The 22,013-nt window shown below is 43.0% G+C and overlaps 2 protein-coding genes across 11 annotated transcripts in view; one reads left to right on the forward strand and one right to left on the reverse strand.

Annotated features, from left to right (window-relative positions):
- The first annotated feature begins 4,938 nt into the window (after positions 1-4,938).
- LOC118713439 (olfactory receptor 52K2-like) lies at positions 4,939-6,115 on the forward strand. The gene is given in 2 exon segments (XM_036427997.2): positions 4,939-5,283; positions 5,285-6,115. Coding segments are annotated over 2 exon segments (1,005 nt in total). The 5' UTR covers positions 4,939-5,109.
- A 4,149-nt stretch (positions 6,116-10,264) lies between these two features.
- The window catches only part of RRM1 (ribonucleotide reductase catalytic subunit M1), a 40,514-nt gene continuing 28,765 nt past the window's right edge, over positions 10,265-22,013 (reverse strand). For 6 of the 10 annotated variants that reach the window (XM_045577443.1, XM_045577439.1, XM_045577441.1 and 3 more), the window contains 6 exons: positions 17,417-17,493; positions 14,814-14,949; positions 13,850-13,945; positions 12,358-12,546; positions 11,864-12,079; positions 10,265-10,933 (listed from right to left, as the gene is read on the reverse strand). In XM_045577443.1, coding sequence (XP_045433399.1) covers positions 11,891-12,079; positions 12,358-12,546; positions 13,850-13,945; positions 14,814-14,949; positions 17,417-17,493 — 687 coding nt within the window. In that variant the 3' untranslated portion in view covers positions 10,265-10,933; positions 11,864-11,890. Of the gene's footprint in view, positions 10,934-11,831; positions 12,080-12,357; positions 12,547-13,849; positions 13,946-14,813; positions 14,950-17,416; positions 17,494-22,013 lie in introns of those variants that run through there. The other 4 variants (XM_036427953.2, XM_045577440.1, XM_045577442.1 and 1 more) reach the window with 4 other exon arrangements.

Below are 22,013 nucleotides of genomic sequence, written 5' to 3' on the forward strand. Positions count from 1 at the left end.
CCGGGCCTAAGGCTCAGGAGCTGGACCGAGACTCCTGGGAAGCAGCATTGGCAGGACTTGGTGCCAGACGAGATGAGGGGTGTGAGGGGGTGTGAGGGACAGGGACGAGCAGGGTGATGCCCTGTGAGCTGGCTCAGGCCGGGGGCTGGGCTTCCTGAGAAAGGGCATCGAGGGAGGCACTGACCGTCGTAGGAGGGAGGGCTGGCGGGACCCGTGGTGACCATGTTGCATTTGAGATGCGTGCTCCCACCTCACGTCTCCTCCCCGGCGGGGAGTCCTGGAGGCGGCCTGCAGGCCTCAGGGGCATCCCCAAGGCCCTCGGACTCCACATCTCACCTGTCACTGAACGCTGCCCCTTCAGGAGGGTGTCCCAGTGTGGGGGTGGGGAGGGGACTCCCCGCCTTGGGCTGCCCGGGGCCTGAGGGAAGGCACGGCTGGGAGCTCCGCGTGTGAAAAGGACCCCGGAGTGCAAACTCCTCAGCCTGTGCTGACACTCTGCCCCCGGCTGGTCTCCTCTCTAAGGCAAGGCTGGACGCTCACCTCCTCCAGGAAGCCTTCCTGGCTTAGCCCTGCCCAGCCTTCCGGGGAACCCTGGAGCCAAGCACTTCATGCCGCAGACCAGATGGGCTCCTGAGGGCAACCTCTCGCCGCCCCCATCATGATGTCACACACACACCCTCCCCGCCCCCTCTGCTCCAGAGTCTGCCCAGGCCACCCTCGCCCTCACTGCCCCTCTCTCGTTCTTCTGAACTTCACATGTGGAGGCTGTAGCGGGTTGAATGGTGGCTCCCCAAAAGGTAAGCCTGGGTCCTACCCCCCTAGATCCTGTGGGTGTGACCGATGTGGGAAAAGGGTCTTTGTACAATAGATGTAGTTTAGGGGTGTCGAACTCAATCAGAGAAGGGGCCAAAATCTAAAATCCAGCCTAAATCGCGGGCCGAATGGTTTACTGAACAGTCATAAACTGTCATTGTGATGGAAACGCAGCGGAGTGCAGTGATGACAGCGCGGTGCGGGCCACATTGCAAGGCCTGGTGGGACGGATTTGGCCCGCGGGCCTTGTGTTTGACACATGTGACATTGTAGTTAGTTAACGATCTTCATAGGAGATTACCACAGATTGCCAGGGGGGCCTTAAATCCAATGACACCTGAGATTATAAGAGACAGGAGGGGAAACTGGTTTGGCTCAGTGGTAGAGCGTCGGCCTGTGGACTGAAGGGTCCCAGGTTCGATTCCGGTCAAGGGCATGTGCCTTGGTTGCAGGCACATCCCCGGTGGGAGGTGTGCAGGAGGCAGCTGGCCGATGTTTCTCTCTCATCGATGTTTCTAGCTCTCTATCTCTCTCCCTTCCTCTCTATGGAAAATCAATAAAATATATTTAAAAAGATACGGGGGCTTAAGAACAGACAGCAAGTAGTCCTCAGAGGTCCTCAGACTGAGTGCTGGGTCCAGCAAGAGCCGTGTGGTCCTCAGGGGTCCACCCTGCCTGGCCTTCTGCCTCCAGGCCCAGGCCCCCCTGCAGGAGGGTCGTGGACAGTGGAGACGTCCAGGGGCCCAGTGAGGAGGGCAGTGCTGCCAGGGCTGCCTGGGCCCAGGGGGTTGGGGGGGCACATAGATATGCTCAGCTCAGTAAGGAAGCCCCTCCCCTTGGCACACCTCACACCGGAGCTCGGGGAGTGAGCAGGGTGTGGAAAGTTCCAGTCGCCTCCGAGACCCTCCAGCCCTGTCCCCTGGCCACCTGCTGCCACCTTAGCCCAGCAGGGCTGACACAGGCCCTGAGGCCCTGGGGTGGGCGGGCTGTCCTGGGCTCCTACCCACACAATCTGTCCCGGTTCCCACCTCAAGGCTTGGTACCACCAGCATCGCCCCTCAGCCCCTTGTGTCAGGCCTCAGCCCCCCCCCCCCCTCCTCTGCCTCTGTGGCTCTTTCTAGACCTCCCAAGCCCCCGGCTCAGATGTCCCTTCCTCCGTGAAGCCTTCCCTGATCTCCACCGGCTCCTCTGCCAGGCCGATAGTGACCAGGGACAGGGCTGATGTGGAGAGAGCCAGATTTGGATCAGATGTCCCTTCCCAGCATTTCACAGATCCGCTGAGTGACCTAGGACCAGTCACCTAAAGTCTCTAACCCCCAAAAATAAAAAAAGTCTGTAACCTGAGTGGCCCACCTCTAAAATGGGGGGATAAAGATCCTCACTTTATGGCCTCATATAACCTCATTCTCCTGCTTCTAGTCTCCCTTCTCCCATACACATTAAACGAGCACCACTGATCCTTCGAAAGTCCCCCATAGCGGATGCTCCATAAAAGCGTCACTTCCCTGGAACGCTGAGTTCCTTTCCTGACATCTGGTCTGCCCTCCACTCCCGGCCCTGCTTTGGCCGAGCCTCCCGGGGCTCCCGCCTGAGCGTGGGACGTGGGGTCTGGATGTTCGTTTGTGCTGGGTTTTTCCCCTCGGGCGGCCCGGACGTCAGGAGACTGGGCTCCAGGCTGTTCCGTGGATGTCCCAGGAGACCGAGGAGCAGGCCCCGGCACTGCCCATTGGCTCACCCGGGAGCGGAGAAGGGGTGCACTTAGCTGCACTGAGGGAGCCCTCTTGCTCTCTCTGTCCTGCCTGACGGTGAGTATGAGTTCTGGGTTTGGGGGGCTCAACCAGAAGGGTGCAGGGGGCCGGAGAGAGGCTACTGTCAGGAGCGACGGCTGGAGTAGGGGACGAAGGAGGGCGACTGGCCCTCCACCTCCGTCTGCCATCCCCTCTCCCTGGACCACATGTCGCTCCCCCCCAGTCCACCCCAACGACCCTGCCTCCCCAGCCGCGGGGCTTCTCAGGAGGAAATCCTAGTCTCCACCTAACCTTTTGGAGACGGAGTCTCAGCAAAAGTTCAGTTCATCCTCCTATTTCTCCTCTCTCATCTTGTTTTTTCTTATCGTTTTCTTCCCTGGGACTTGCACCAAGCCCTTGAGGTGTGTTGATGGTGAGAGGGACCTCGGCTTTAGAGTTCTAATCCCCCACCCCCTATTAATTCTCAACTTTATGCCACTAGACCACCTGCACCCCCTCTTCCCTTCCTTTAGCTGACTCACTTCTTTTTCTTTTTTTTAAATAATATATTTTATTGATTTTGTATAGAGAGGAAGGGAGAGAGATAGAGAATCAGAAACATGGATGAGAGAGAGTCATCGATCAGCTGCCTCTTGCACATCCCCTACTGGGGATATGCCTGCAACCAAGGTACATGCCCTTGACCGGAATTGAACCCGGGACCCTTCAGTCCCCAAGCTGACGCTCTATCCATTGAGCCAAACCGGTTTCGGCTGGCTGACTCACTTCTGCTTCCAGACTAGACCCCATCTCCTCTGAGGAGCCTTCGGACCCTGAGGCTGTTAGAGATCCGGGGCTCCAAGGCACCCTGCTTCTCCCTAATGTGCCCAGCAGAGTGCCTGGTGCATTATAAATTAAAAAACATGTTGAATAAATGAACGAACAGAAGATGACTTCTTGTGTCAGACTCAGCTGTGATAGATATCTGCCTAAAACAGACTCTCTGGCTACTGAAAAAGGGGGAACTATATGTGACAGTACCTCTCCGCCTGGGGGTTTCTCCGTGCTCAGAGCATCGGCCCGAGGACTGAAGAGGGCGCGTGCCTCTGTGGCAACCGCGTCCTGGTTCCCGTTGTGGTGCATGTGGGAGGCAACTAATCGATGTGTCTCTCTCTCTCACATCAACGTTTCTCTCTCTCCACCTCCCCTTCCACTCTCTCTAAAAATCAATGGGGGACAAAATACTGTATATGTCCTCTGGTGAGGATCAACACAAAAAGATAGTAACACAAAGCAGTGGAGAAAATGGAACTTAAACAATTATTTAGCAACTTGGTGGGGGGGAATATCAATTTAGATTATTGCCTCTTGTCACATATCAAATTGAATTTCATGTGGCTTCAAAACTCAACATGAAAAATTAGGCCATATTTTTAAAAAAAGGACAAAACGTAATATACTATCTTTTTTATCTTTGAATGAGGAAAGACTTGCTAAGCTTGAAACCAAGAAAAGAACTTGCCTGGCCTCCATGGCTAGGTGGTGCAGCATTGACCGATGAATCACGAGGTCACAGTTCAATTCCCAGTCACGGAACATGCCCGGGTGGCAGTCTCTATCGTGGGTATCAGTGATCTTCATCATTAATTTTTCTCTCTCTCACTCTCCCTTCCTCTCTGAAATCAGTAAGAAAAAAAAAATTTTTTTTAAAGAAAAGAACCTACAATAAAAAAAATCAATAGACTTGATTTTATAAATTTAAAACTCTTACTCTTAATAACATCATAAACAAAATAAAAATAGCAAGATTTGGAAAATCTGTTTCAATGGATAATGATTTTAACATTTAAATTGCTGAAACAGTCCCTAGTAGCACAGGAGCAAAGTACATGAATAGAAAATTCACAAAGAACATGCAAATTAAAATGAGATGTTTTTCAACCATTAAATTACTAAAATAAATTGTTAAAAAATATATTTTATTGATTTTTCACAGAGAGGAAGGGAGAGGGGTAGAGAGCTAGAAACATCGATGAGAGAGAATCATCCACCAGCTGCCTCCTGCACACCCACTACTGGGGATGTGCCCGCAACCAAGGCACATGCCCTTGACTGGAATCGAACCTGGGACCTTTCAGTCCGCAGACCGATGCTCTATCCACTGAGCCAAACCGGTTTCGGCTAAAATAAATTTTTTTTTTTAATCATGGCGATTTAATAATAGCACCAACAATTCCGTGACAAGACTGACACAACTTTCTCGGAAATCTACTTGGCACTCTCAGAAATGTTCACATCCTTTGACTCAGTAATTCTACATCCGAAACCCACCGGAGGGATTCATTTGAAATGCGGGCAAAGATTGGTTGAAAGAAACATTTCTCATTAAATTGTGACACTTCTCATTTTCCTTGTCATTTCTAAGACAACGTCAGTATCTAAGAATATTGGCTTCTCATGGAGACCACAGCCTGGTGAAGTTCGGGCAGGCCCTGGTAGGGGCCCAGGGACGGAAGCCAGGCCTCCGGGCCTCTTCTCTTCCCAGAGCCACCCTGCGCCCCCGGGGAAGATGTCAGCGTGGGGCAACGGCAGCTCCAGCCTGTCCTACACCAGCTTCCTCCTGCTGGGCTTCCCGGGGCTGCAGGAGGCCCGCACACTCCTGGTGCTGCCCTTCCTCAGCCTCTACCTGGCCATCGTCTCCGCCAACGCCCTGGTCATCCACACGGTGGCGGCCCAGTGGGCTCCTGCACCAGCCCATGTACCTGCTCATCGCCCTGCTGCTGGCCGTCAACACCTGTGCCGCCACCGCCGTGCTGCCCCCCATGCTGTTCAGCTTCTCCGCCCGCTTCAACCGCGTCTCCCTGGCGCGCTGCCTGGCCCAGATGTTCTGCATCTACTTCCTCATCGCCTTCGACTGCGGCATCCTCCTGGTCATGGCCCTGGACCGCTACGTTGCCATCTGCAACCCACTCCGCTACCCAGAGGTAGTGACCGGCCGGCTGCTGGCCTGCCTGGTGGGGGCGGCGGCGGCCAGGAGCACGGGTATTGTGGCTCCGGTGGTGGGGCTGGCCTCCCGGGTACGCTTCTGCCGCTCGGACGTGATCCACCACTTCGCCTGTGAGCACATGGCCCTGATGAAGCTCTCCTGCGGGGACATCTCCCTGAACAAGACCGTGGGGCTCACTGTCCGCATCTTCAACCGAGTCCTGGACATGCTGCTGCTCGGCGCCTCCTACTCCCGCATCGCCCACGCCGCGTTCCGCCTTTCGTCGGGCAGGGCACGCGCCAAGGCCCTGGACACCTGTGGCTCCCACCTGCTGGTCATCTTCACCGTCTACTCCTCCACCATGTCCTCGTCCATCGTCTACCGCGTGGCCCGCACGGCCTCCCAGGACGTGCACAACCTGCTCAGCGCCTTCTACCTCCTGCTCCCGTGTCTGATCAACCCCATCATCTACGGGGCCAGGACCAAGGAAATCCGGCAGCACCTGGGGCTTCTGCTCCGAAGGGCACCGCTGCGGGTCCCCGTGGGGAAGGCCCAGTCCCTGCCCTCACACAGGGAGCTTCCTGCCTGATTCTCTAGAACTTACTATAGATCCTGTAATTACTTTGTCAAGCGGGTAAATAAATGTGCAGGTGAGTCCTCCCTGCTGTACTTTGGCTATCTGCATTCATCTTTCTTTCATCCATTTTCTGAAAAATAGCTACTCATCCAGAGTTGCACAGTAACCAACTGCAAAGCCAGCTCTGTCTCTGTCTTCTAAATTTTCTCTTCTTTCTTTCTTTTTCTTCCTTCCTTCCTTCCTTCCTTCCTTCCTTCCTTCCTTCCTTCCTTCCTTTCTTTCTTTTTAATATAATATATTTTATTGATTTTTATACAGAGAGAAAGGGAGAGAGACAGAGAGAAACAACGAGAGAGAGTCATTGATCAGCTGCCTCTTGCACACCCCCTACTGGGGATATGCCCACAATCAAGGTACATGCCCTTGACCGGAATCGAACCCAGGGCCCTTCAGTCCCCAAGCCGACGCTCTATCCATTGAGCCAAACCGGTCCAGGCTCTCCTCTTCTTTCTGTATGTGATTTTAACCGATTCATTCTCTTATCCGTTCATCAAACATGTATTATACACATATCATGCTTAACCCCATAATTGCAAAGAAAGGAGAAATAAGATCTCTACCCTGAAGGAGGGTCCCAACCTAGCAAGCTATAAAGGCATTGTGTTTACAATGACAGCTTTATGTACAAAAGTCTGTGAGAACATCGAGGAGGGGGGACAGTCACTAACAGAACACTTCGCAGAGGGTGAATCTGAGCTGTGTTTGAAGGATAAGATAAAGTGTTCACTGGAAGGGAAGGAGATATGGAGAAAAGACATTGAGACAAAAGGAACAGCATGGCAGTAAGGGAGTGATACAGAAATTGGTACCAGGAGTGGGTGCTGTATAATAAAAATCTAAAATATGTGGCATTGGCTTTGAGATTGATCTGGTCACCTAGCCTGTCTTTAGCAAAGAATCCTGGTAGGTCAGCCAGAGCCCCTATTGCTGATGTAATTTCCCATCCATTCACCCCTCCACTGCTCCTTGGCTAAAAATTCCCCTTGCCACACTGTATTTGGAGTTGAGTCCAGTTCTGTACCGAGGTCTCTTTTCCCTGATTGCAACAGTCCTAATAAAATTTGTCTCCACCACTTTAACTACTGTCCAGCTCGGCTGTAAACAGGAGAACATGCTCGGGCTAGCCAGCTGGAGGAACAAAGGATGCATTTAGCAGAGCTGAGCTGCCCCAGCCATCCCACAGATGCTCACTAGATAAGCTGATAGCCAGCCAGCCCTTCAACACGTGAGGAAGCCCAAGCGAAATCAGCAGAGACACCGAGCTAACCCCCCGGGTGTGTGAATAAATGCCCACAATAGTGCAAACTGGGTTTCTGTGTCTGTCCGCTATTGCAGCAATTTTGTAAAAGGAGGCAGCTGACAAAATGACTAAACAATGATTTATACACAGTATGTCTACCATAAGTTTTCTTCCTTTACCACATTGTTTTAATATGTTGGATAAGTGTATTTTTAACTGCTTAACGATGAGTTCTATAAGGGTAGAAACTGTATCTTAAAGCTATTAGATGAAGGTAGTGAGAAAATATTCTTTTAAGAAAACACATGGACAAGTGCTTGAAGGCAGAAGGTACAAACAGTGAGGGAATAGTGCCCATTTCAATAAATACCACTCTTCAGGATGGAGAGGGAACTAACCAGAGCCTCAGTCTGACATTCCAAACAAGGGGGTGGGTGTGCACTGTGGGAATTGAGGCTGTCAAGCCCCCTCCCAGCTTCAGTCACCCCACTTTTTCTACCAGGAACTTCTCCCCCTACCTCACCTTGCTATTTATTGCTGTAATTTATTGACCTCAGACATGCTCATAACAGACCTCACTTGGGACAGGGAGGATCTCCAGGGCACCCCCCCCCCCCACTTGGCGGGGCCCTGTGGGGCCAGGTGCTGAGGGGAGCCTCTCTGTACCCACCCATCACTTGCTATCTCCCTCCCCCCTTGGGGGACCCCAGGTTGGGTACTGGCCCATTCATAAATACCTCGAGGGGGAGGGAGAGGGATGGGGTTATAGCTGTTTTGTTTAATTGGAACTGGAAGAGGGATCATGTCCTTATGTTACGTCCTTCCCAGAAAGGAGGAGGGACACCGTGATCGCATTCCTGTACTGGCCACCACCGCTGTCAGTCATCGCACTGAGTTCACTTCCCTCGAGAGTTTGGATAAATTCAGGTCAGAGCTGCAAGTTCGCAGCCCTCACGTGTCACAGAAAAGCAATTCACCTACGACTAATCTCTCGATTCAGAAGTGTGCAGTCTTAATGTACAGTGATGAGAAACTGTTATTTTGTGATCTTTTCATTAAAAGCTTGATTGAAAACTAAAAAAATAAATAAAAACAAATACCATTCTTCAGTCAAAGGCATCAGGGGTTCTCAGGGAAAGGGCTGGTTCTAGGGCTGGGATATAAAAAACACAAAATGATCCTGGATAACCGTATAGTGCCACAAAGCAAGCAAGTGCTCAAAAAATGATGGGGCCAAGTCAAAAGGACAGCAAGACCCATCTGAAGGGGTTTCTAGTAGCCCGCTGAGGGAAAATTTGAACAAAATAAAGATAATAATAGATGATAACCTTTAGAATACAAGTCCATACTGATTTAGACGGATGGATAGAGATGGACACATGATAAGGGAAAGCTCTTCCTTACAATAAAATTCCAGATAATAAATGCCGAAGGAATAGAGGTAGAAATCCCAATTTGCCAAACATCACAGAAATAAACATTTCAAGCAAGAATTTATGCTAACATTAGTGGGCAAAATTATGATGAGAAACAAGATATATATAGTTTCAAAGTATTCCCTCGCAAGCACTTATTAATTACTAAAGGAAAATAGTAATTTTACAGTGGAGAAATCTGGATGTCTCTTAAGCAAATGACAAGCATCCCCAGCAGTGGCATAAAGTGTTATCACAGGTCTTCTGAAATGAGGTACCGAGAAGGGCACAATGTCATTTCTGTGGCATTCTTGCAAAAAAACCCAAAAACAACAACAAAAAAATCCCTGCATAAATTGAATTTAATCAAGAAACATGAAATCGACCCAAAATGAGGGGCGCTCTAGAAAACAACTTGCTGGTACATTCTTTCAAAGTGGCAAGTTGCTGAGAGACAGAAAAAGCTGAAGAACTGCTCCAAACAAAAGGGCGACACAAAAACCAAATGCAAACATGCAGTCCTGGATTGGATCCTGGGTCAGAAAAGGGACGTTAGTTAGTTGACTATTTGCCAGAAACTGAACATCTATAAATTACAATAGTAGTGTGTTGAAATTAATTTCCTGACTTTGATCATTGCACTGTGGTTACATAAGATGCTAACATTGGTAAATCTGGGTGAAGTGTGCACAGGAATTTTTCATACTTTTGTTTTTTACGTTGGAAATTATTTCAAAATTAAAAGTTAAAAAATGTTAAAAGAGTAGGTGAAACTATTCTCTGGAAATTGGGGAAATGTTCAGTTACTAGCAAGAAGGAAGATGAGGCCCTAACTGGTTTGGCTCAGTGGATAGGTAGGCCTGCGGACTGAAGCGTCCCAGGTTCGATGCTGGTCAAGGGCATGTACCTTGGTTGCAGGCACATCCCCAGTCGGGGTGTGCAGGAGGCAGCTGATCAATATTTCTAACTCCCTGACCCTCTTCCTTCCTCGCTGTAAAAAATTTAAAAAAAAAAAAAATTTTTTTTTTAAAGAAGGAAGATGAGGAAGAGAAAATAGCAAAAGTGTGCATATTAAAAAAAAAAAAAAAAGTGTGCATATTTTATGTGACCCGACCTCCCTCTAAATCCCCTCAGAGAAGGCTACAAAAACCACAAAGCCACACAGAAAACTAAGAGAGCAGCAAGCAAAAGGGCAAAGATTGTACTCATCCAGAGAAACTGGCTGGAACGGTGGTGAGGGCTGTTTTATCACACCTCAGGAGAGGCTATGTGCGTGAAATGATATATGGTATGCATTACATTTGGTAACTATGTAAATGTTAAAGAAAGGCACATCTCGATGTAAAGTCCAAACCATAAAGCTTTACACGATCATAAAGGACTGTATCTCCATGACAATGGGACATTGAGTCTTTTAGAGAACATAAGCATTGATCTTTTTGAAAGGAAAGAATGAAAAATTTCTGACAAAAAACAAGCTGGAAAAAAAAGAAACAAGGACATGACCAAAAGGCTGATGCCAAAGGTGCCTTAATATACACCTGAACTGTCTATGGAACACAAATTTTAAACCCTAAGACCTTTAAGCAGCACTGAGAGCAAACATCCTAACAGCTTCCTCCAGAATTGGCTGATGTCCAGCCATAAAGTTAACAGTTGAAGTCATGACACCTTTAACTCTTCTACTGTCTCAGACCTTAGATAACAACCCCCCCCCCCCCGAAAGAAATTCTTATACATGCTACAACATGTATAAACTTTGAAAAGCTACTAAGTGAAATAAGTCAGATAGAATGACCACTATCCACATAAAGGTCCCGTCAGCACTTCTCATGGGCTAAGACACAATTTTGCAGCAAACCTGTTTTGTAGCAAAATTGAAGTCAACCGAAAAAAGAAGTGCCAAGTGGGGAATGAAACTCTACTTAATTATCCTTATTCTAAAACTTTTACTGATTCCAAATATATCAATTTTTTAAAAGTAATTCCTCTATTACTTTATAGAGAGAAACAATACTTTAAATCAAGTGATCCTTTGGCTACAGAAAGGTTCAGCAAAGGCTTACCACTTCAAGCAAACCTATTACACCTATCTATGCTCAAGAAGTAGTCTGGAGGGCAGAAAGCTGTGGGCCGCACCCAGACCCGGGCCTGGGGTCGAAGGCGGGAGCGGAGGTCAGGTCAGCACAGGTGGCGGGAGCTGGGATGTAACTCCAGAGCTGGTCGGAGTTTGGGTGGTGGGCTGGGAGGCCTTTTGTTTTTTTGTGTGTTTTTAAAAAATATATTTTTTATTGATTTTTTACAGAGAGGAAGGGAGAGAGATAGAGAGCCAGAAACGTCGATGAGAGAAACATCGACCAGCTGCCTCTTGCACACCCCCTACCATGGATGTGCCCACAACAAGGTACATGCCCTTGACCGGAATCAAACCTGGGACCCTTCAGTCCACAGACCGACGCTCTACCGCTGAGCCAAATCGGTTTCGGCATGGGAGGCCTTTTGAACAAGGGTGTTGGTGGTTGAGGGGATCTATGACAGTGATCTTGAATGGGTGCTGGTGTTGGAAGGAGTATGAGTGCTATGTTGAACATGAAGAAATGCTGGGGAGGGCGATCATTGAGCGAGGCATCCCTGGGCAAGATTCTTGGGTGGTTCCGATCTTTGAAATGCGAGTCCAAAAAAAAAAAAGCATGATCCTGGAAGGTGGAGCTGTCTAAAGAATGAGTCTTTGGGAAGTGAGGTGGTACTGGGCAAGAACGGTTTGGGTTCTTGGAGGATGGAGAAGGGTACGCCCGGGCAAAGTTCCTGGGGTCTGAAGGGAGTATGGGAGCTCTAGGATGGGGAACTTAAGGAAGTCCGGAACAGGACGGGGGTGGGAGTTTTGGGAGGTGTGCCCTGAACAGGACGGGGGTGGGAGTTTTGGGAGGTGTGCCCTGTCTTAAAGGGGTAGGGGTGCTCTGGGGCAGGATCATGGGGAGAGGATAAAGGGTCTGGGAGGAGGAGTCTTTCAACATAAGAAGAAAAAAAAAAGTAGTTTATTAATAGCTATTGAAGTGCTGGTCTCTTCTTTCCTTAGGACCCACACATCATACACTCATCTCTATTCTCCAAAGAGCACACCATGGCTGCTGTGTTCCTCTCCTTCTCTTCTTCCTCTTTTGATGCCTTTTCCTTATCTTTCAGCTTCTCTTTGTTTAGAGTGAACTGGATCGGGTTGGCTGCTGGTCTTGTCCTTAAATAATACATCCCAGTCTTCAAACCCTACAAGGGAAGTAAATACAACTATTAGGAGAAACTGTGAGAACACTAGACATTCAAGACCAATGTCTAAATCACATTTCCATTAACCATGTCAAATTGTTTTCTAAACTTAAAATTCTACCTCCTATAGAAAGCCCTCTCAAAAATGCTGACTCCATTTGAAGCCAACAGATTCAAGGTTTCCTAGATGGCAATATTTAACAGGTAGCAGGAATATAAAACTCAATTCCAAAATATCCCAAGTTGGCAGTAAGTCCTCCTCAATGTGCTTCACCAACCTGCTTCCAGCCGTAGAAGTGCATACTGGTGAGTTTGCCATAGTTAGGCTCAGCAATATGGATGTTCAGAGACTGGCTTTGGTCAATGAAAGCTCCTCTCTCGGCTGCCATCTTGAGAACGGTTTTCTGAGAGATTTCCCAGACCGTTTTATAAAGTTGCTTCAAGTCATCAGGAATTTCTGGTATGCTCTAAAGGGAAACCAAATGTTTATTGTACTCCAGTTGATGAAAGCAGTATGATTAACAGAATGACCCAAGGATCTGGCCGCCTACTTCCTGCCAGATCTGACGCTACCATTCAGTATAATACAATATGATCCTTATCAAGTTTCCTAAGACGGCTGGCCTCTGGTTTAGAAAGTCCAACAACATCCCATCTAACCAGCAAAATATCAGTCTAGTGGTAGTGATTTAAGATCCATCTTTCACTTAGTTTATGGCCTAAACATTCACTGTATTTAATTGGTTTATGGTCTAAACAATCATTATGCAAGAGATAATAAAGGGAGAAAAGTCACAGCTAAAGAGCAATAAATGACCCTTGAGCTTTGAAGAAAACACAAATACTGAGAACTATACCACTCAGGGGCAAGATCAGAGAAGCAAAGAAACAAAGCAGAGAAGCAATAAAACAAATTTTATTTTAATTTATGTTAAAATAAATTAGGACGCCACAAACTCCATTTGGAGCTAACAGATTTAAGGTTTTCTTAGGTCCAAGGTTAACTTGCAAACATGCAGACTGGCTAATACTACTTTTGTATAAAAAAATATGAAATGTTACAGGAATCTTTATCTGTGTTGTCAATTAAACTAATGTTTAGTCACAAACCTCTATCTACAAATAAATGTTTCTTGAGTCTCAGCTGCAAATATTTTATTGTTACACTATTTGTAGTTGTCTTTTGAACTATTAGTCCTCTATCTCCACCATACTTTTAAGTAAGTTTGACTCTAATTTCAGACTTTGTCAGTGATCCCCAAACGTTGATGCACATTGTCCTTAAAAAATACTGATGCCTGTACATGCATATAAGAACAACCAATGGACATAAAACTCTGGGGAGGGAGGGTATGTACGGGAGGGAGGGAGGGGGGCAAAAAAAAAAAATCAATAAAATATATTTTAAAAAATAAATAAACAAATTAAAAAAAAAATACTGGTGCCTGGATCCTATTCAAAGACATTCTCATGGTATGGGGTGCAACCTAAGCTTCAGAATTTTAAAAGCTCCCCAATTGATTCTAATGTACAGAGAAGTTGGGAACCTCTGCTTTATATTATTGCACAAACAAAAACGGTAAGGCCAGGACTAGTTGTGTGAAGATGTATATAATCCTAGCACAATAGTACAGAGGTGAACAGAGTTACGTAAGTCTGTATAACCACAAGCCTATGACCAAACTGGTAGACATTTTTCTCTCCACTGCCTGGAGTAAGTGAGAAGGTTCCAATGCCCAACTTAATTCACTTCCCCCCCCGATTCTGTACCTGGATAGAGCCATTGCAAGCAATAATCTGATTTTTCATCTCTTCATTCCATAAGCCCCTCTCAGTAAGATCTTTCAGTAAATGAGGATTTACAATCTGAATGGAAAAGAACAAAAGATGTAAAGGAATAAATAACAGGGCCTAAACAGGGTCACGGTCTAAAGCTTGAAGTAAATAAAATCATTAAAGAATTAATTAACATTAACTTGGTAACTTCTATTTTTCATAAAACTGAAAGGGCCCGTAGCATTATCTGACAGTTATATTCCTTTAAAATCTTGATTTCCTTCTTATTCCAGAAACATAATATATGGTATTTGCAACAGTGAAAAAAACTAATGTTGCCTAAGCTGGGTAAATTTATGTGGATTGAGTCTTTTTTTCCTATATAAGGAAACAATTATTTACAGGAAAAAAAAATAGAAATCCTATGTATTCACCCCAAACTTTACAAAAAATTTATGCCATATCAGCAAATTCAAATAAAAATCTTTTAAATTAGTGGTTCTCAACCCTAGCCACACATCAGAACTACCTGGGAACCTTAAAAATAAAAAACATTGGTCCCACCCACCAAAAATTTTCATTTATAACCAAAGCTGAAAACCACTGTCTTAACGCCTTAATGCTTTTACATATATTTTAAGTATCACCAATTTAAACTGATCTTGTAGTATAAATCACTATGATTACAGAATAGTTAAATATCACGTGAACTCTAAGATCAACAAGTTACTTTTATACAATACTTTCAACCCTCAATCACTCATACTTTTGGCAGATGTTTATTAAATGTCTACTATGTGCTGAAATAACAGAACAATACTATGGACAAAGATGATCCACTTTATCAAAACTTTGCCCCCATACTAAGAAAAATAGGCATACTAAATATGAGTTAGCATTTACTCCCAACATCAGGCTTTTGAAAGTTTTTTTGTAGGTCTAGTTGTGATCTTCTCACCTGAAATTCTCCTGACAAGACTCTACGAGTGTAGATGTTGCTGGTATAAGGCTCAATGGACTCATTATTCCCCAGAATCTGAGCAGTGGAAGCAGTAGGCATTGGGGCAATAAGTAAACTGTTTCTTATCCCATACCTAAAGAAAGGAGATTATTAGGTGCTAATCCTAAACTACAGTCTGCAGGAAGGTAGCTACTTTAAGTCATGGTAATAAAAGCACCTACTATGAGTAACATAATACATAACATTGGACTTACATATGGATTTTTTATTTTAACCCATACAGGAATGCAACTCCACAGTACGGGTGGAACAGCTCACCCCTATCCTAAATGCCTGACTCCTAAACAGAATCAGTACAATAATTTCAACTGCTGGAAATCTTTATTATGCTATGACTTAAGCCACTTGCAGTGAAATTCAGGAATCATAGCACTTGATATCTAGCATACATGTCCATTTTTGTAAGTTACATTTGCATATAGAGAGACTAGGTGCACCAGTTAATAAGGCAGATTTTTTTTCAATAGATGGAGTTACACATATGTTGATATATATGCAATTAGATAGGCTATTTTGTTGTATTAACAACCTTCAAAACTTCGTATGTCAATTTTGCTGAAGATGTTAACATCATAGATGTTGTCATACTTAAAAATGTTGAACTTCGTGCCAAAAAAAGAGCACTTGCAGTAAGTTCTAATTCGTTACTTTATTTTGAAGAAAAGTGCTGCTGAATACTCCGGGAAGCTTATGGTGAACTTCTCCATCTCAAGATACTTGTGAACGCTGGTTTAAACACTTTAAAAAGTGATGATTTTGATGTCAAAGACAAAGAATGTCCAGGTCAACCGAAAAAGTTTGAAGACCAACAACTGGGTTAAATTTGCAATTTTTGGATGAAGATGCGTGTCAAACTCCACAACTTGCAAAAAGATTAAATGTTGCTCAGCAAACAATTTCCAATAATTTACAAGCAATGTGAAAGATTTTAAAGGAAGGAAAATGGGTGCCACATCAACTGAATGAAAGATAAATGGAAAACTGAAAAGTCATCAGTAAATATTGCTTCCATGGCATGAAAGTCTTTTTTTGCATCAAACTGTGATTGGCGATGAAAAGTAGATTTATTTTGAGAATCCCAAACACATAAAATCATAGGTTGATCCAGATCAACCATCATCATCAACTGCAAGGCCAAATCGCTTTGGAAAGAAATGCTCTGTGTTTGGTGGGATCAGGAAGGTGTGGTGTATTATGAGCTTCTAAAATCAGGTGAAACTGTTAATACTAATCGCTACCAAAGACAAAAATCAATTTGAACCACGCTTTCATCATGAAATGACCAGAATGTTCCAGAAGACACTGCAAAGTAATTTTGCTTCATGATGACACACCATCACACACTTCAAAACCAGTTAAAGAGACATTAAAAGATCTTGCCTGGGAAGTATTAACCATCCCACTGTATTCACCAGACCTTCCTCCTTCAGGTTACCACTGATTCTGATGGATAGCACACACACTTTCTGAGCAGCACTTCAAAACGTATGAAGAAGTGGAAAACTGGGTCCCTGAATGGTTTTGCTTCAAAACAAGAAAAGTTCTACTGGGATGGTACCCACAAATTGCCTGAAAGATGGGGAAATGTGTAGCTAGCGATGGACATTACTTTGAATAAAGCACTTTTGATGTTTTGCTTGAAATTATCGTGTTTTCTCTGATTACAAAATCTGCATTATTAACGGGTACACCTAGTACATATGCACACATGCTCAGAAGTCAAATCTGAAGGATGACAGACAAAAAAATGCAAACAGGTTTTTTGGGAAAGGTAGGTAGTATTGGGATAATATTCATTTTATTCTCTTTCCAAATTTTAGGTTTTTCTTAATTTGTAAACATGTATTATTTGAACAAAATTTTTTAAAGCAAATGGATTTTTTACTTTTTTAAAAAAGTTTATTGTTGAAAGTATTACTGATGTCCCCTTTTGTTGCAAATAGCTATTTTTTTTAAAGAGCATTTTAAAGCTACTGCTTCTGTCTTCAAATTAAAACTCTGCAAATGTATTGACCCAGAGATGACATTCATCATGACAGGAAATGAAAACTTGTTTTATTATTCATTCAGCAAAACACTCTGTCTGCCCTCAAATGTCTTTAATATTTATTAGTTTGAAAGATCTACAAAAGCTCTTCCAAGATCCCTTATTCCTTTGACAATCAATTCAATAGAAGTCATTTCTGAGCCCAAAGTAGTTAAGCAATAAATGAAAATGAAATATATTTAAAAAGCAAGCACTCTTAGAAATATAAAAGTTTAATGAGAAAAAGAATAACCTATTCTATGTAGTTAGGCCCCTAAAACAAGATCTACTGATAAAATCTACCATGTACTGATAGGCTTTCATGTGCCAAGCAATCTACAGGTATTGTACTGTATTATAAAGTATTTAAAAGATAGTTCTGCAGATGGGTCATTTTAGCTCCATATAAAGAAGAAAAAATGAGTTTCAGTACTTAAAATAACAGCTGATTTCTGAAGAGCCAGGATGAAAACCTGAACTCTTATTTCAAAGCTACTTTACATGTTTTACTTACTTTGCAATCTTGTCCTTGAGAAGTTTCCAGTCCCACAGGTCTGTGGGAGTGACATTCCACATATCGTACTGAAGGACCTAAGGAATAAACAAGTCGACTGATGATAAATCACTATAATTTGAAATATGATGGTTGATCTAGTCATCCTGCCACAACGGTCGCTTACGCTTTTATTATAGAGATTATAACTCTAGGACCATCCCTGTTAAGATTTTATTCTTATTCACAGCTGAGTAATATTCCATTTATATATGTACATCATCTTTACCCATTCCTCTATCCATATCTTGACTATTGTAAATAATGCTGTAATTAACATACAAGTGCATATCTCTTCAAAATTAGTGTTTCCAATTTCTTCATATAAATATCCTAAAGTGGAATTACTGGGTCATATGGCAATTCTATTTTTAATTTTTTGAGGAACCTGCATACTGTTTTCCACAGTGGCTGCACCAATTTACAATCTCAGCAACAGTGCACAAGGATTCCCTTTTCTTCACATTCTCAACAAGCTTGCTGATTATTGATTTACTGATGATAGCTATTCTGACAAGTGTGAGGTAATCTCACTGAAGTTTTAATTTGAATTTCCCTGATTCGTGGTGTTGAGCATCTTTCCATATATGCATTTCACATATCCTTTTTGGAGAAATGTCTGTTCAGGTCCTGTGCCTTTTTCAGTCAGTTTGCTTTTTTGGTATTACATTTTATGAGTACCCTATGTATTTTGGTTATTAACCCCCTATCAGATGTATCATTGGTAAATATCTTCTACTCACTAAATTATCTTTTCATTACAATGATGGTTTCCTTTATTGTGCAAAAGCCTTTTAGTTTGATGTAGTCCCATGTGTTTATATTTTTTCTTGCCTGGAGAAATAATATTTTAAAAAAATATTGCTAAAAGCAATGTCAAAGACTTTACTGCCTGCTTTCTTCCAGTTTTATGGTTTGTCTTATACATTTAAGTATTTAATCCATTTTGTATATGGTGAAAAAAGGTAGTCTAGTTGCACTTTTTAAAATGTATCTCTCCAGTTTTCCCAACATCATAAAGAGATTGTCTTTACATTTGTATATTCTAGCTTCCTTTGTCATAGATACATTGACCACACAGGCATGGGTTTATTTCTGGGCTTTCTATTCAGATCCATTGGTCTATGTCTGTTTTTTTGAGAGTACCATGCTGCTTTGATTATGATAGCCTTGTAGTATAGTTTGCTATCAGGAGCATACCTTTAGCTTTGTTCTTTCTCAAGACGGCTTTGGTTATTCAGAATCTTTGTGGCTCCACGTAAACTTTGGGATTATTTGTTCTACTTCTGTGAAAAAATGTCATTGGCATTTTCAAAGGGATTTCATTGCATCGTAGATCAATTTTTACAATCATTAGTTGATCAGTAAATGAATCAGAAACGTAAGGATCTTATTTCACTGAAATCACATGATTTTAAATCAGAGGAAAGTTGCTGTAGGGAAAACAAACAATAAAAGGACTTTTTAAAAAATGCACTTATTTTTTTTGTTTCATTCAGGCTTAGAGCTTGATTGCTGGCTGATACGAAGTTGGATGCAGATATGATCTGGTTGCTCGAGTTTAATGAGTACATAAACCTCTGATTTCCATTACAGCACCTGAGCTTCCCTGGTGGAAACGTTTTCCAGCTGCTCCTCCGCCTCCTGTCACATGCCGTGGGCCTGTGGCCTCTTGCAAAATGCCACTGATGTCCTGGCCTCACTCAGTAGCAGGTCCGTCAGCACCACTGGACAATCTCTCAGGCACCTCAAGTGCTCCGTGCCTCCATCCCACCACCTGGGACTGCACAACTGGCTTCTGCTGATCAGTGAGGCCTTGGCACAGACCCAGGCTGCTGTGGTCCACCACTCAGTGTCCTCTCTTCACACCTTGTCACAGTCTGTTTATCCTGCAGATTTGTGGTGGAATCCTTAGGGTTTTCTGTATGTAGTATGTCATCTGCAAACAAGTTTTACTTCAATTTGTATGCCTTTTAGTTCTTTTTCTTAAAAAAAAGAAAGAAGTTTCTATTGCTTTTAGAGGGAGAAAAACATTGATCGGCTGCTTCCTGCCTAACCCCTAACCCAGGCATGTGCCCTGACCAGGAATCAAACCTGAGACCTTTTGGTGCATGGGACCACGGAAAAAATGTCCTCAGGTGAGGGCTAACCAAGTGAACCACACCAACCAGGGCCCTTATATTTCTTTTTCTCGTCTCATTATTGTAGTTAAGACTTTCAATACGATGTTAAATTAAAGTGGTCAAAGTATACATTCTTGTTTTGTTCCTGATCTTAAGCAAAGAGCTTTCAGCTTTCTGGAGTTGAGTACATTACTGAAGGATTTATCATAAATGCCCTTTATTATATTAAGGTATGCCCCCACTATCCTCACTTTTTTTCTATCACAAATGGATGCTGCATCCAAATGCTTTTTTGTATATAGTGATATAATCATGATTTTTATCCTTCATTTTGTTTATATATCACATAAATTGATTTACAGATGTTGAACCACCCCTGCATTCTGGTAATAAAACCCTCTTGATCATGGTATGACTTTCAAAATGTATTGCTGAATAGAGTTTGCCAGAGTTTGCTAATATTTTGTTGAAGGTATTTTGTGTCTATGTTCATCAAGAATATTTGCCTATAATAACCTTTTTTTGTTGTGTCTTTATCTAGTTTGGGTTGTAGGGTAATGCTGCTCTCAAAGAATCAACTTGGGAGGATCCCTTCTTTAATTTTTTGGAAGTTTTAAAAAATTGATATTACCTCCATAAAAAAAAATTATTGTTGCCCTGGCCAGTGTTGCTAAGTAGTTAGGGCATTAGCCCACGCACCAAAGGGCTGCAGGTTCGATCCATAGTCAGGGCATGTGTGTGAGAAACAACCAATCGATCTCTCTCTCTCCTACCAACGTGTCTTTTTCCCTCCCTCCCTTCTCTCTCTAAAAATCAATGGAATAACTGTCCGCGGGTAAGGATTAACAACCAAACCAACAACAAAAATTTTATTACTGTACAGTACACATAACATAAAATTTAACATCTTAACCATTTTTTTAGTACGCAGTTCAGCAGTATTAAATACACACACATTGTTGTGCACTATCACCACCATCCATTTCCAGAAATCTTTTCATCCTGCAAAACAAATTCTATATCCATTAAATAACTCCCATTCCCACCCACCAGCTCCTGAGAACCACCATTTTACTGTTTTTCACAAATTTGACTGTTTCAGGTACCTCATGCAAGCGAAATTATATACTACCCGGCTTCTTTCCCTGAGCATAATGTCTTCAAAGTTCACCTATATTGTGGCATGTGTCAGAAAAATCCCTTCTTTAAAAAAAAATTTTACTTTTCCATTACAGTTAACATACAATATTACATTAGTTTCAGATGTACAAAAAGTAATTAGATATTTATATACCTTATAAAGTGATCACCCCAGTAAGTCCAGTAGCCTTCAGACACCATACATGGTTATTACATATTATTGACTATATTCCCTTAGCTGTATTTTATATACTTGTGATTATTTTTCTTACAGGCAATTTGTATTTCTTGATACCTTTTTTAACAATTCCAACTCCCCGCCCCCCTTTCTGACAAACATTAATATGGTCTTTGCATACGCTTGCTTCTGTTTTGTTTGTTCATTTACTGTTTTTTGGATTCTACATATAAGCAAAATTATGTCTCTCACTTTTTTTCACTTAGCATAATATCCTAGAGGATATTACGGTCCATCCATGTTGTCACAAATATAAGATTTTATTCTTATTCATGGCTGAGTAATATTCCATTGTATACATATGCCACATCTTCTTTATCCACTTATCTATAGGTGGGCACTGAGATTGTTTCCATATTTTGACCATTGTAAATAATACTGCAATGAATATAGGGGTACGCATACCTCTTTGAATTAGTCTTGGATTTCTTCAGGTAAATATCTAGAAGTGGAATTATTGAGTCATTTGATAGTTCTATTTTTATTTTGAGGAACCTGTATACTACTGTTTTTGTTTTTTCTTAAAGCAGACCCTTCAGCATTCTTTGTAATTCTAATTTGGTAGTGATGAGCTTCTTTAGCTTTTTCTTGCTTGGGAAACAGTTTATCTTTTCTTTAATTCTAAACGATAGCTTTGCTGGGTAATTTTGGTTGTAGGTCCTTGCTTTTCATCACTTTGAATATTTCCTCTGACTTACAATGTTTCTGTTGAGAAATCAACTGAAAGTCTTATGGGAGCTCCCTTGTAGGCAACTAAACTGCTTTTCTCTTACCACTTTCAAGATTCTTTCTTTGTATTTAACCTTAGCCATTTTATTATGCTGTGTCTTGGTGTGGACCTCTGGTTTCATCTTCTTTAGGACTCTCTGAGCTTTCTGGACTTGTATGTCTATTTCTTTCCCCAGGTTAGGGAAGTTTTTAGTCATTACTGCTTCAAATAGGTTTCCAATTCCTTTATTCTCTCTTTTCCTGGTACCCATATAATGTGAATCTTGGAATACTTGATGTTCTCCCAAAAGTACCTTAAACTATCCTTATTTTTAAATTATTTTCTTTT

This window comes from Pipistrellus kuhlii, unplaced genomic scaffold (genome assembly GCF_014108245.1).
Source record: "Pipistrellus kuhlii isolate mPipKuh1 unplaced genomic scaffold, mPipKuh1.p scaffold_m20_p_9, whole genome shotgun sequence".
Lineage (NCBI taxonomy): Eukaryota > Metazoa > Chordata > Mammalia > Chiroptera > Vespertilionidae > Pipistrellus > Pipistrellus kuhlii.